At 46.3% G+C, this 15822-nt stretch overlaps 1 protein-coding gene across 2 annotated transcripts in view; it reads left to right on the forward strand.

Moving 5' to 3' along the window:
* The window catches only part of dpep2 (dipeptidase 2), a 35878-nt gene extending 22998 nt beyond the window's left edge, over positions 1 to 12880 (forward strand). For both annotated transcript variants that reach the window (XM_078401629.1, XM_078401627.1), the window contains exons 8-11: positions 2102 to 2186; positions 4490 to 4565; positions 4647 to 4782; positions 12546 to 12880. In XM_078401629.1, the coding sequence (XP_078257755.1) occupies positions 2102 to 2186; positions 4490 to 4565; positions 4647 to 4782; positions 12546 to 12731 (483 nt within the window). In that variant the 3' untranslated portion in view covers positions 12732 to 12880. The remainder of the gene's footprint in view (positions 1 to 2101; positions 2187 to 4489; positions 4566 to 4646; positions 4783 to 12545) is intronic.
* Positions 12881 to 15822: the final 2942 nt, after the last annotated feature.

Consider the following 15822-nt stretch of genomic DNA (forward strand, 5'->3'; position numbering starts at 1 on the left):
CATAATTTTATATCGTTTGATGATAAATGTATATAACGATAGAATCAACCTTCGACGCTCAAGAGAAAACATTCCGAGTTTTTCCAACCCCTTATGATAGCTAATACCTTCAATCCACGCGGCATTCTCTGGCCAACTTATTCTGCACCTTCTCAAAGAACTGTCCCGGCAGACCCATTGTTTCTGCCTGTTCATGTCCCACCAAACTTATTTGCACCTACCTCGTTTATCCCTCGCTGCATCTTCTCAAAGTAACCACATCCTTTCCTGCAATGGCTGTGACCAAAACTGTACACAATGCTCCAATTGCAGCCACACTCATTTTTTATAAAGCTGCAAAATGACTTCCAGTCTCTCACGCCCAATGGCTTGACCACTGAAGCAAACGTTTCCAAAATGCCTCACCTTTGTGGGATCTGGGTGACTGCTGGCAAAGCCTGTATTTTGTGCCCATCCCAAATTGTCCCCTTAAGAAGATACTGGTGACCCACTTACCTACTAGGGTCTCTTTTCGGAGATCATTTAAGAGTCAATAATATGCAATGGGCCAAAAGTCACATTTAAGTAAGGCTGCTCAGGGGTAGATTTCTTCCCCTGTCATAGATTAATGGACTGGATGTGTTTGTTACTTCTTGAGTTTATCTTTACAAGGATTAATGGTCGTTCCACATTCCAGATTACGAAACATATAAGATTATAAGATCTTTAATAAGATTATTAAGGGGTTGGACACGTTAGAGGCAGGAAACATGTTCCCAATGTTGGGGGAGTCCAGAACCAGGGGCCACAGTTTAAGAGTAAGGGGTAGGCTATTTAGAACGGAGATGAGGAAAAACTTCCCAGGGATCAATCTGATGAACCTTCTCTGTACTCCCTCTATAGCAAGAATGTCTTTCAAGAGAGAGCTAGATAGAGCTCTTAAGGATAGTGGAGTCTGGGGGTATGGGGAGAAGGCAGGAACGGGGTACTGATTGGGAATGATCAGCCATGATCACATTGAATGTTGGTGCTGGCTCAAAGGGCCGAATGGTCTACTCCTGCACCTATTATCTATTATTCATTGAATTTAACAATAAAAGAGCAGTATTTATTGTGATATGATGAGCATTTGAAGGCTTTGGGCATGTACTCGCTGGATTTTAGATGGATGCGGGAGGACCGAAATGTGAAAGGTCTGGAACAAAGGCTGCCACCCTTCTGAGACTAATGCACTGCGAAGTGTTGACAGCTGTGTTTGTATGTACACATTCCTGGTCATGTCAGGACTAACACGGCTGCCATTTTGATGCATGGTTCTGGATGTGATTTACAACACTGAGCCTTACACCTCTATAAGATCACCCCCTCATCCTCCAGCTTTTGCAAGGAATAGCGTCCCAGCCTGCTCAACCTCTCCCTATAGCCCGGGCCCTCATGACTTGGCAACATCCTCGTAAATCTTCCAGCTTTATAGTTTTCGTTCAGGTGTCGCGGTGAGCTGTTAATATTGAAAGCGCCCATGTTTTAATGCCACAGAAATGGGTGCAATCCAATTTCTATACCTGAGCAAACAGTGTCGTTCCGATCAGCGATCGTTTTCGCTGAACACCTCTGCTCAGTCCGCCTAAACCTACCTAATCTCCCGGTTGCTAAATACTTTAACTTCCTCTCCCATTCCCACACAGACCTTTCTGTCCTGGGCCTCCTGCATTGCCAGCACAAATTGGAGGAACAGCACCTCATATTTCGCTGGGGCAGCTTACACCCCAGCGGTATGAACATTAACTTCTCTAACTTCAAGTAGGCCTTGCTTTCTCTCTCTCTCTCCATCCCCTCCCCCTTCCCAGTTCTCCGACCAGTCTGACTGACCCCCTGGTTACATTTGATCTCTGTTTGCTTTATTGTAACCTTCTCCGAGCTAATAATGACCTACTCTACATTTTCCTTCATCCTCATCTCTTTTGATGCCTCATTTTGACACCTCTTTCCTTATCGCTGTGTCTCCCTCTCCCCTGACTTTCAGTCTAAAGAAGGGTCTCGACCCATTCCTTCTCCCCAGGTGTAAACCAGCATCTGCAGTTCCTCCTGACACATTTTGTTCAGATCAACATTTGTTTTACAGAAAGAGAAAGCAGGCCTGGTGATGGTAAACTTTTACTCCGGTTTCATATCCTGCGAGGAGAAGGCAGACATTTCCCAAGTGGCAGGTAGGGGATTTACGCAGATATCTTTGGATAAGGAAATTGTCTAATGTTCTTCAGCTTCTCTGCCCTTTCATTGTGTCTCACCGAAGAATTGATTCCCCTTTGAAGGGATACATTTTTATGTTCCCCTGAATTTCAACCAAGTTAACTACTGTACCTTTTGATGATGTAGTTTTCAACGTGCCCGTTAATAAAATGTTATGGACCTACTAACGGTTCAGAATTTAGTTGAGTTTAGTTCAGAGATACAGCACGGAAACAGGCCCTTTGGCACAACAAGTCCGCGCTGACCAGCCATCCCCGCACATTCACACCACCCGACACACACTAAGGACAATTTACAAATATACCAAGCCAATTATCGTACAAACCTGCACGTCTTTGGAGTGTGGGAGGAAACCGGAGCACCTGGGGAAAACCCACGCGGTCACGAGGAGAACGTACAAACTCTGTGCGGACAGCACCAATCGGGATCGAATCCGGGTCTCCGGTGCTGGCTCGAAGGGTCGAATGGCCTCCTCCTGCACCTATTGTCTATTGCAAGCTCTGGAAGGCAGCAACTCTACCACTGCGCTACCGTGCTGCCCAGCTTAACTATTAATTAGTTCAGTTTAGTTTAGTTCATTGTCACCTGTACTGAGGTGCAGTGAAAAGATGTTTTGTTGCGTGTTGTCCAGCCAGCAGAAAGACGGGACATGATTACAATCAATCCGTCCACAGTGTACAGATATAGAATAAAGGGAATGGCGTTTAGTGCAAGATAAAGTCCGATTAAAGTTCATCCGAGGGTCTCCAATGAGGTAGACAGTAGGTCTGGAATGTTCTCTAGTTGATTCATGAGGCACGGTGGCGCAGCGGTAGAGTTGCTGCCTTACAGCGAATGCAGCGCCGGAGACCCGGGTTCGATCCTGACTACGGGTGCTGTCTGTATGGAGTTTGTATTTTCTCCCCGTGACCTGCGTGGGTTTTCTCCGGGTGCTCCGATTTCCTCCCACACTCCAAAGACGTGCAGGTATGTAGGTTAATTGGCTTGGTAAATGTAAAAACAAAATGGTTGCAGGATAGTGTTAATGTGCGGGGATCGCTGGGCGGCGCGGACCCAGTGAGCCGAGAGGGTCTGTTTCCACGTTGTATCTCTAAACTAAACTAAACTAAACTAAACTAACTGAACTATCACCAACTACAGTTAGCTTCTGGAATGGGCGTAAGAGCTTGCAAACATACTTTTGACAACATCAGTGTCAGTTTCTGCATGGTGCAAATCGCAGAAGCTAATGAAACATCTGACGTACATACACTCAGTAAAATTCATTTTGTTGTAAAAATTATTTTGGAACAAATTCCTTACATTTTAAGATGCAGTATACGGCAGATACTAGCATCTGGAACTGCTGGGGGAACTCATGGGGCAGGCAGTATCTGTGGAGACAACGAGATGGTCAACATTTTGTATTGAGACCAGAAACATTGACAGTTCTTCCACCTCTCCGCCACCCACAGCTGCTGCTCAACCCATTGATTTCATACACCAGTTTGTTTCATAGAGTCAGACAGTGTGGAAACAAGGCCTTCAGCCCAACTCGCCCACACCAACCAACGTGTCCCATCTACACTAGTCCCACCTGGCCCATTTCCCTCTAAACATGCTCTATCCATGTGCCTGTCCAATTGTTTCTTAAACGTTGCGATAGTACTTGCCTCAACTTCTTCCTCCGGCAGCTCGTTCCATACACCTACCACCCGTTGTGTGAAAGGGTTACCCCTCTGCTTCCTATAAAACCTTTTCGCCCCTCACCTTAAACCTATGTCCTCTAGTTCTCAATGCCCCTCCTCTGGGCAAGAGACTCTGTGCGTCTACCCGATCTATTCCTATTCAATCCTTTCATCTTCACCTTAATCCTATGCCCTATGTCCTTAACGTTTGAATGTTGTTAGCATGAAATTAGAGAGTTCCGAACTTTTATGGGGGACCCCTACCACCCCAGCAACGGACTGTTCCAGCTGCTACGGTCAGGCAAACGCCTCCGCTGTCACGCTGTGAAAACAGAGAGGATGAGACAGAGTTTCTTCCCACAGCCATCAGGACTGTTAACTCTCATATCACCAGGGACTAATTTAATTTACTGTATTAATTTATTTTTTGAGTTAAATTTATTTTTTCTATTTTGTTTTGTAGTTTTAGCACAATCCGCGGGCGTGGCCACTTTCATTTCACAGCACGTCTTGTATATGTATGTGACAAATAAAGTTGACTTGACTTGACTTCTTATCAAGTTCGATTTCACAACTTGCTGCTACGGTTACAGATCATTTTGACCACATCAAGAAGTTCGCTGGATATGAGTCGATTGGAATAGGAGGGGACTATGATGGCGTCACAGGGTTTGTATTTTAACGTGACTCCGAACAGTTAATTCTTTTGTTTTGTTGCCAAATATTTGCTGACACTGCGTTTGGTTGCAGCTTTCCCCAGGGTCTTGAAGACGTGTCAAAATATCCTGCACTAATTGCAGAATTACTGAGGCGGAAATGGCAGGACGAAGAATTAAAAGCCGTATTGCGAAACAACTTTCTCCGAGTCTTTCGCAGAGTTGAAGAGGTAAGAAGGCTAACTGGAAGAGGCATGAACGTTTGGCAGCACTGGGCCTACACTCGCTGGAGTTTAGAAATAGATGAGTGGGGGTGGGGGGGCTCATAGCGACTTTCCAAATAGTGAATGGCCTGGGTAGAGTGGATGCAGAGAGGATGTTTCCACTGGTAGGAGAGTCTAGGAACAGAGGCCATAGCCTCAGAATAAAAGGACGTACCTTTCGAAAGGAGATGAGGAGGAATTGCTTTAGTCAGAGATTTTTTAGATTTTAGATTTAGAGATACAGCGCAGAAACAGGCCCTTCGGCCCACCGGGTCCGTGCCGCCCAGCGATCCCCGCACACTAACACTATCCTACACCCACTAGGGACAATTTTTACATTTGCCCAGCCAATTAACCTACATACCTACACGTCTTTGGAGTGTGGGAGGAAACCGAAGATCTCGGAGAAAACCCACGCAGGTCACGGGGAGAACGTACAAACTCCGTATAGACGGCGCCCGTAGTCAGGATCGAACCTGAGTCTCCGGCGCTGCATTCGCTGTAAGGCAGCAACTCTACCGCTGCGCCACAGTGCCGCAGTGAATCTGTGGAATTCGTTGCCACAGACGGCTGTGGAGGCCAAATCAATGGATATTTTTAAGGTGGAGATTGACAGGATTTTGAAAAGTGCTGGTGTCAAGGGTTATGGGGAGAAGGCAGGAGAACGGGGTTGAGAGGGAAAGATAGATCAGCCATGTTTGAATGGTGGAGTAGACTCAATGGGCCGAATGGCCTACTTCTGCTCCTATGATTTGTGAAATTATGAACTTATGATCTATGACAGATAGACAAAATGCTGGAATAACTCAGCAGGACAGGCAGCATCTCTGGATAGAATGAATGGGTGACATTTCGGGTCGAGACGCTGAGTTACTCCAGCATTTTGTGTCTATCTTCCGTTTAAACCAGCATCTGCAGTTCCTTCTGACACAAACTATGAAAGAAAGGTGGCTTTGCTTTGAAAGTGGGCTTACTCCTTGTGGAATAATGGCACTGGTGGAGTGCCAATAAGGCAGCCCCTCTCTGGAGCAGTCCGTGTTAAAGGACAGACGTGAACAATCCTCTCCCTCACATCCCATGGGTCATATATTTCTAATGAAGATGGGATAAGGTTGGATCGAGGAGGACCAGCGGTCTGTGTATGTAGGGGAATGATTGGGAGTGGAAGACTGGCTAAGCAATCAGCTTTGTAAGTCCGTTACTCTTTGATTAGGGAGAGGGGGTGTAAGGTTTGGAGTCACATCCTTCTCCTCCCCTCTCCTCTCCTCTCCTCTCCTCTCCTCTCCTCTCCTCTCCTCTCCTCTCCTCTCCTCTCCTCTCCTCTCCTCTCCTCTCCTCTCCTCTCCTCTCCTCTCCTCTCCTCTCCTCTCCTCTCCTCTCCTCTCCTCTCCTCTCCTCTCCTCTCCTCTCCTCTCCTCTCCTCTCCTCTCCTCTCCTCTCCTCTCCTCTCCTCCCCTCCCCTCCCCTCCCCTCCCCTCCCCTCCCCTCCCCTCCCCTCCCCTCCCCTCCCCTCCCCTCCCCTCCCCTCCCCTCCCCTCCCCTCCCCTCCCCTCCCCTCCCCTCCCCTCCCCTCCCCTCCCCTCCCCTCCCCTCCCCTCCCCTCCCCTCCCCTCCCCTCTCCTCTCCTCTCCTCTCCCCTCCTATCCACTCCCCTCACCCCTCTTCCCCTCATCTACTCCCGCAGCCCCTCCCCTCCCCTCTCTTCCCCTCTCCTCTCCTCTCTTCTCCTCTTTCCTCCTCTCCTCTCCCCACTCCTCTCTTCCTCCCTCCTCTCCTCTCCTCCCCACTACCCTCCTCCTCTGTCATATCATGAGGTTGGGTTGAGGAGGTAGGGTACTGAACATCAGGGTTTGGTTTTAGGTGAAGGTAGGGTTTGTTTTTGATCGGTTAGGTTTGGAGTTTAAAAATGAGAGGCTGGATTCGGGAAGACGGGGAGACAATTTTTTAGGATTAGGTTTGGGAAGTGGGGAATGATAGGTCAGGTTTTGTGTTTGGGAGCATTTGGGCTGGTTGTGGGTGCGTTAGGGTTGGGGTTTAGATATGAGAGGTTGGATGTGGGAAGGGTGAGGAGACACTTTGTTTAGGGTCAGCTTTAGGGAGTGGGGTGTCAGGGGATGGGTTTTGGATTTGAGCGGAGAGAGTTGGGGTTGGTTTGGAGTGGGGCAGGTTGGGGGGGGGGGGGTGTTGTGGAATCAAGATTGTGGGTTTGTTTCAGGTGGACAGTGCCGTGATTGTTATGCTTAGGCAGGGAGGATGGAGGTTTGGGCTTGGGGGTCAGTTGGGAGAAGGGTTGTGTTGAATTGGTGAGCCTGGTTTAGAGGTTGGGGTATTGGGCAGGGGACAATGGAGGGGTGAGGTTTGGTGGGAGGGGAGAATTTGGACAGGTGGCACATGGGGTGGGTTGGTGGGTGGTGGGGTCAGGTTGGTCTCTTTTCTAGGACCTAGTCTCTATCCATTGTTGCTGCTTGGTTGGGAGTTGCTGCCCTTTGATATCATAGTCAGCAGGCATCTAACTGGTATTTTAGAGTAGAAACAAAAAAGTGCAGATGCCGGTTAATACACAAAAGGACACAAAGTGCTGGAGTAACTCAAAGGGCCAGGCAGCATCTCTGGAGAACATGGATAGATGATATTTTGGATCAAGACCCTTCTTGAACTGTTTTGTATGTGCTGTTATGTTTGTGTGCTACTGTATGTTTCATTTTTTCCTTAGTACCTAATCAGATGTACAGCACTTTGGTCAACGTGGGTTGTTTTTAAATGTGCTGTACAAATAAAATTGACTTGACTTGACTTCACTTCTTCAGGGTGGGAAAAGCGTCTTGGCCGAGAACGTCACCCATCCAATAGACAATAGACAATAGGTGCAGGAGTAGGCCATTCGGCCCTTCGAGCCAGCACTGCCATTCAATGTGATCATGGCTGATCATTCTCAATCAGTACCCCGTTCCTGCCTTCTCCCCATACCCCCTGACTCCGCTTTCCTATCTAGCTCTCTCTTGAATGCATTCAGAGAACTGGCCTCCACTGCCTTCTGAGGCAGAGAATTCCATAGATTCGCAACTCTGGGTGAAAAAGTTTTTCCTCATCTCCGTTCTAAATGGCCTACCCCTTATTCTTAAGCTGTGGCCCCTGGTTCTGGACTCCCCCAACATTGGGAACATGTTTCCTGCCTCTAACGTGTCCAATCCCTTAATAATCTTATATGTTTCAATAAGATCCCCTCTCATCCTTCTAAATTCCAGTGTATAAAAGCCCAGTTGCTCCATTCTTTCAACATATGACAGTCCCGCCATTCTGTGAACCTACGCTGCACGCCCTCAATGGCAAGAAGTCCTTCCACAAATTTGGAGATCAAAACTGCACACAATTCTCCAGGTGCGGTCTCACTAGGGCCCTGTACAACTGCAGAAGGACCTCTTTGCTCCTATACTCAACTCCTCTTGTTATGAAGGCCAACATGCCGTTAGCTTTCTTCACTGCCTGCTGTACCTGCATGCCTACTTTCAGTGACTGATGAACAAGGACACCCAGATACAATACAATACAATACAATATATCTTTATTGTCATTGTACAGGGGTACAACGAGATTGGGAATGCGCCTCCCATACGATGCAATAATCTCGTTGTTAGTCCCCTTTTCCTAACTTGACACCATTCAGATAATAATCTGCCTTCCTGTTCTTGCCACGTTTTTCCAGAGATGCTGCCTGACCTGCTGAGTTATTACCGCACTTTGTGCCGTGGCTGGTATTTTATAATTGTTCTTGATGACTTTGAGTGCAGTTGAACTGGATGAAATGCTGCTGTAAAAACAACATGACTAACAGGCTTGGGAGAAAATACATTTCCGCTGGTCTTGAGTGAAAGATTGTCCAAATGCTCGCTGTGGCTTGAGAACAAATGTCCTCACTTTTCAAATGTCAATGGCACATGAAAAAGTTTTGAGCAAAACGACTTTCTTCTCATCTGATACCACGTCACAAAACTAAAGTTGTTTAAAGATCCATGTTTAGCAAATGAAAGGTAGACACAAAATGCTGGAGTAACTCAGCGGGTCAGGCAGCATCTCTGGAGAGAAGGAATGGGTGACGTTTCGGGTCGAGACCGTTCCTGAGACTGATGTCAGGGGAGGGGGCGAGACAAAGATAGGATGTAGTATGAGACAGGAAGACTGGTGGGAGAATGGAATGGGGAGGGGATAGAGAGGGAAAGCAGGGACTATCTGAAGTTAGAGAAGTCAATGTTCATACCGCTGGGGTGTAAACTACCCAAGCGAAATATGAGCTGCTGTTCCTCCAATTTGCGCTGGGCCTCACTCTGGCAAATGATGTTAGTGAAATTAAACCTTTGATAAAAGCCATCGCAAAATAAGGGGACGTGGTGTGGTTCTTGAGCGTAACTCAGTCTTGTGGGAAATGGTGAAGGCGGTTAGCTTTCATGCTTTCAACAGGAAACTGGTGGGCCACATACATGGGAAAATAACATCGTCAGCATGAAACATCAAAGGATTTTCTTGATTCCTTGGATCCTCCCCAGAGAAGCAATGTCACCAGTCCCATTCTACTCGTCTTGTTTCCCTGTTGCTTTACAACATAGTTTTCCATTGATTTCGCCCCCTTAGTTTGTCCACTTCATGTTTGATGGTGAACTAGAAATCCAGACACCGAATTGAGAAGTCAATGGACTGTCAAGGAAATCAAAGACCTTTCCATGCAACAAGCTGGAGTAACTCAGCGGGACAGGCAACATCTCTGGAGAGAAGGAATGGGTGACATCCTCAGACCCGACCCAACTCGAAACGTCACCCATTCCTTCTCTCCAGAGATGCTGCCTGTCCCGCTGAGTTACTCCAGCTTTTTGTGTATATCTTCGGTTGAAACCAGCATCTGCTGTTCCTTCCTACACCTTGCCGTGCCAGGCCCACTCCCAACCTCTGCAGATTACCACATGAAATTGTCATGGTGGCACGGCGGTGCAGCGGTAGAGTTGCTGCCTCACAGCGCCAGAGTCCCGGGTTCCATCCTGACTGCAGCTCGCGTATTCTCCCTGTGACCGAGTGGGTTTTCACCAGCAGCTCCGGTTTCCTCCCACACTCCAAAGACGTGCAGGTTTGTAGGTGAATTGGCTTCAGTTAAATTGTAAATAGCCCCTAGTGTGTCGGATAGTGCTAGTGTACAAGGTGATCGCCGGTCGGCACGGTCTTGGTGGGCCGAAGGGCCTGTTTCCACACTGTATCTCTAAAGTAAACTAAAAGACAACATCACTACATTTAGGACAGAGAATAGATTTGTCATTTAAACATGACATTTGATTAATTTAGCTCTGGCAATTTTAATGTAAAGAGTTTACTCTTGTCAAACTTAACTACGTAAAACTTAGCAAAATTCTACTTTTTTTGATATTGGAAACTCCAAGACAAGGTCTGATGTATTGCTGTAGTTCATGAAGTTGAGCTACGAACAAGGGCTGAGGTCGGGAGTAATGTACAAACGTTAGTCAATGTAGTAAAATAGTGCATAAAAAGTGCAGGAGGAGCAGTTTGTGCGTTGCAGGATCATCCGTGAGGTGGGACAGACCCACACACACAATTCATGAGCTAAATATGGATAGAAAATGTTTCAAATCTTTTCCAAGCTAAAACAGGCTAGTAATGTTTTCTTCATTTCCTGGCATTTGTCCCACATTGTAAGCAAATGGTAATTTCTGTTTTTATCCAGCTGATTGTTTAGATTGGACAGTGGCAAAGCTTACATAATCCTCACAACAGCACTTCCTCGCAGTGTTTTCCTGGAATTTCTTGGCCTTCACATTTCTTGGCAATTATTGTCATAAACAAGAGAGCAAAGAGGTCCTTCTGCAGTTGTACAGGGCCCTAGTGAGACCGCACCTCGAGTACTGTGTGCAGTTTTGATCTCCAAATTTGAGGAAGGATATTCTTGCTATTGAGGGCGTGCAGCGTAGGTTTACTAGGTTAATTCTCGGAATGGCGGGACTGTCATATGTTGAAAGACTGGAGCGACTAGGCTTGTATACACTGGAATTTAGAAGGATGAGAGGGGATCTTATCGAAATGTATAAGATTATTAAGGGGTTGGACAGGTTAGAGGCAGCAAACATGTTCCCAATGTTGGGGGAGTCCAGAACCAGGAGCCACAGTTTAAGAATAAGGGGTAGGCTATTTAGAACGGAGATGAGGAAAAACCTTTTCAGTCAGAGAGTTGTAAATCTGTGGAATTCTCTGCCTCAGAAGGCAGTGGAGGCCAGTTCTCTGAATGCATTCAAGAGAGAGCTAGATAGAGCTCTTAAGGATAGCGGAGTCAGGGGGTATGGGGAGAAGGCAGGAACGAGGTACTGATTGAGAATGATCAGCCATGATCACATTGAATGGTGGTGCTGGCTGGAAGGGCCAAATGGCCTCCTCCTGCACCTATTGTCTATTGTCTATTGTTTGCATTTTCCAGTTAGACATCAATTGGTACGTCAGAGCAGTTTATATAACTGTTGGCCCCCACACCATGCAGGGCACAGTGGTAGAGTTCCTGCCTTACAGCACCAGTGAACTAGAAGCTTACTGTAATGCAGAACTAACATAGTCACCCCTAAACCAGAAAACTAGCAGAACATTATTATTTATTGCAAGTGGAATTAAATACAAATGTGCGGATGTAATGTATCAGGCAAATGGGGCTTTGGCAAGATCATCAGTAGAGTATTTTGTGCTGCTTCTGCCTCTTTAATAAAGGAGGGAAGTTAATGTGTTGGAAGCAATTTAGAAGTTTACCAGATTAATATCTGGAATTTGTGAGCTTTCCTATGAAACAAGGTTGGAAAGACGACTGTCTTGTTTCTCTTTCCAGAGATACTCGCTGGTCTGTATCTGGTAGAATGTAGTGCAGTGTATTATCCAGCAAAATCTTAGTATAGTTTAGTTTAGTTTAGTTTGGCTTAGAGATACAACACCTGAAAAGGCCCTTTGGCCCACCGAATCCGCGCCGACCAGCGATCCCTGTACTCTAACACTATCCTACACACACTAGGGACAATTTACAATTATACCAAGCTAACTAACCTCAAAACCTTTACGTTTTTGGAGTGTGGGAGGAAACCAAAGCATCCAAAGAGAAAAACCCACGCAGGTCATGGGGAGAAAGTACAAACTCCGTACAGACAGCACCCATAGTCAGGATTGAACCCTGGTCTCTGGCGCTGTAAGACAGCAACTCTTCCTGAGTAGTGGCACTGTACTGCCCCTTAAAAAACTTGTCCCACACAAGTCATTTTAGTTTTTATGATAGTTTTTAGTTTAGAGATACAGCTGACCAGCGATCCCCATGCACTAACACTATCCTACGCACTCGGGATAATTTACAATCTTAGCCGAAGCCAATCAACCTACAAACCTGTACGTTTTTGGAGTGTGGGAGGAAATCGGAGCACCCAGGGGAAAACCCACTCAGATCACTGGGAGAACGTACAAACTCTGTCCAGACAGCACCTGTTGTCAGGATCGAACCCGGGTCTCTGTCGCCTTAAGGCAGCAACTCTACCGCTGCAACACCGTGTCGGCCCGCTAGATTCCAAAAACACAGACAATTTGAATGAATCTTGACAGGATTCCCATGTGTAGACGGTGTATTGACTTGTGGGAGAATCCAGCACCAGGGGCTCTCAGTTTAAAAATAAAGCCTTCAGGCGTTGTTGAACAATATGATTTATTTTAAACAGATCAGAGAGGAACTGAAGGAATTGCCTCCCAGTGTAAAGGAGATCCCCTACAAGGAAGTTCAGAACGCCTGCCGCTTGAATCTCCGGAATCCCTTCCCATCGAAGAACATGTCACCAAGCAGGACATCGCATCCTGCTTTCACCATCATAACCGTCATTATTTCCTCCATCATTTCCACCGTCTGAACCGAACGTCAAAGCCAGTTGAAAGATTGACAACACATCGCCTCCAAGCAGCAGCGTGCAAGTGCGAGACGGGCCGAGATTCTTTTTTTGTTCTGGCAAGGGTAAGGCCGACCTCCCACTAATGTGTAGTATAAGACAATAACTGTAGATGCTGGTACAAATCGAAGGTATTTATTCACAAAATACTGGAGTAACTCAGCAGGTCAGGCAGCATCTCAGGAGAGAAGGAATGGGTGACGTTTCGGGTCGAGACCCTTGTTCAGACTGATGTCATGGGGGCGGGACAAAGGAAGGATATAGGTGGAGACAGGAAGATAGGGGGAGATCTGGGAAGGGGGAGGGGAAGAGAGGGACAGAAGAACTATCTAAAGTTGGAGAAGTCGATGTTCATACCACTGGGCTGCAAGCTGCCCAGGCTTGTGAAACACATGCCTTAAATTCACTCATTACTCATCTCCACAAACAAGGTGAGGACATTTCAGAACTCAGCAAACCTCTTCATTGTGCTGTGTGGTGGGTAGTCAGTCACACGGTGCTGAGGAGCTTAGACTCGATGCACTTAAATTATGACATGTACAAAAAAATTGCAAATGCTGGAAGTAAAATAAAAACAGAAAATGTTGAAAACATTCAGTAGGTCAGGAGGTGTCTCTGCAAAATGTGGACGGTTTCATTTCATGAAGGCGAGTCTTTTCCCTAATCGTTATCTCCGCTTCTGTTTCTGAAGCTGGGACCAGACCTGAAATATCACCCATCCATCCCCAGCACAAAACCTGCCTGATCCAGACAAACACTTTGTATTTGTATCTTACCTCAAGATTTCAACATCTGCAGTTGTTCTCCATCTCAGCTTTTCCTTCCGCAGGTGTTTTTTCCAGCATTTAATGGACAATCTACTGGTGGCCAAACTAGTCGGGCCTATTGCAATAACTCGACACAGCCTGATTATTTCTTGTCAAGGCCAGACCTCCTCCCACCCTCCCAACCTCACCGCACAAAGGAAATACCTGCTCGCCTATTGGAGGCAATGCTCTTGGCCAATCTGTCCAGTTACTTCTGACCTTTCTTCCTCTGCCTGTCCATCCATAAACACACTCCCGTTGGTGCTCCCATTATTCCAGAATCTATTCATTCATTGCCACAATCCACTATAATAGCAATACTCTGCAAGGGTCACGAGATGCTGGAGTAACTCAGTGGGTCAGGCAGCATCTCCGGTGAACAAGCATGGGTGACATCGCGGGGCGGGACTCTTCTTCAGACTGAAAAAAGGTCATGGCCTAAAAAACATCACCTATTCATCATCTCCAGAGATGCTGCCCGACCTGCCGAGTTACTCCAGCATTTTGTGTCTTTTATTTGTAAACCAGCACCTGCATTCCCCAATACTCTGTAAGGGTCTTGCTTAGATTATGGCATGTTCCTTTGGCATCTGCCAGGTACACTGGCAAACCTGATAACACAGTTGTGTGAATCTCATGAACTCTGAAGGTCGTGCTCTACAACTGACAAATGGGTTGAGGGTGATTCACAATGTTATTTTGTTGTCAAATGTGAGTTGTCGCCATTTAGATGCTTAGATGATAATAACAAATACTAAACTGTGAAGTTGTAACCTCTGTTTAGGATGGAGCTGCAGATGCTGGTTTAAACCGAAGATAGACACAAAATGCTGGAGAGGTATATCGCTCGTTTCCCTTTCCCCTGACTAGTCAGAAGAAGGGACTTGACCCGAAACGTCACTCAGAGACGATGCCTGTCCCGTTGAGTTACTCCAGCATTTTGTGTCTATCTTATGCTGTAACCTAGTGTCTCTACTCAAAAAAAGGGTTAACTAGTTACACCTTCACTATAAGAAGGGTCTCGACCCGAAACGTCACCCATTCCTTCTCTCCCGAGATGCTGCCTGACCTGCTGAGTTACTCCAGCATTTTGTGAATAAATCGATTTGTACCAGCATCTGCAGTTATTTTCTTATACACCTTCACTATAATTTTTGCTGACCAAAGAAACAAATATATTTTTAGCCTATTAAAAACGGAAAGCCTCTTCTTAATTGGGTCTTGGGCCCTTTATTCTGTCACATTCCAAGAAATATGTAAATTAGCTGCTAAACGGTAAATTACAGAAGAGTATTTGGCACGGTAGCGCAGCGGTAGAGTTGCTGCTTTACAGCGAATGCAGCGCCGGAGACTCAGGTTCGATCCTGACTACGGGCGCCGTCTGTAAGGAGTTTGTACGTTCTCCCCGTGACCTGCGTGGGTTTTCTCCGAGATCTTCGGTTTCCTCCCACACTCCAAAGACGTACAGGTATGTAGGTTAATTGGCTGGGTAAATGTAAAAATTGTCCCTAGTGGGTGTAGGATAGTGTTAATGTACGGGGATCACTGGGCGGCACGGACTTGGAGGGCCGAAAAGGCCTGTTTCCGGCTGTATATATATGATATGATATGATATGATATGATATGATATGAAATCTGAATTTCAATATTTACCAGTGAACTGTTGGAATATTGACATCTTTAAATAAATTTCAACTTTACACAAATGGTCTAGATTTAATTAACTTATTTGGTATTTTTTCCTGTTTTCAATAACAATACTTTGGTTTACGTTAGTTTGTTATTGTTACGTGTGCCGAGGTACAGAGAAAATTGTTTTTTTTGCGTGCTATCCAGTCAGAGAAAAGACCACACCTGAATACAGTCAAGCCGCCCACAGTGCACAGATGAAGAATAAAGGGTAAAACATTTAGTACAAAGGCACGAGGCGGCATGGTGCCACAGCCTTGCAGTTGCTGCCTTACAGCGCCGGAGACCCGGGTTCGATCCTGACTATAGGTGCTGTCTGTACGGAGTTTGTACGCTCTCCCTGTGACTGCTTGGGTACTCCTCTTTCCTCCCACACTCCAAAGATCGAAGTTGTCCCTAGTGTAGGGTAGTGCGAGTGTACGGGGATCACCGGTCGGTGCGGACCCGGTGGGCCAAAGAGCTGTTTCTGCACTGTACCTCGAAACTACAGATAGAATAGATTAGTTTATATCTAAACTAAACATAGCATTGAAGTCCTATAAAGTCCAATTCAATATAGT

The sequence above is a fragment of the Rhinoraja longicauda genome, chromosome 6 (genome assembly GCF_053455715.1).
Source record: "Rhinoraja longicauda isolate Sanriku21f chromosome 6, sRhiLon1.1, whole genome shotgun sequence".
NCBI classification, from domain to species: Eukaryota; Metazoa; Chordata; class Chondrichthyes; order Rajiformes; family Arhynchobatidae; genus Rhinoraja; species Rhinoraja longicauda.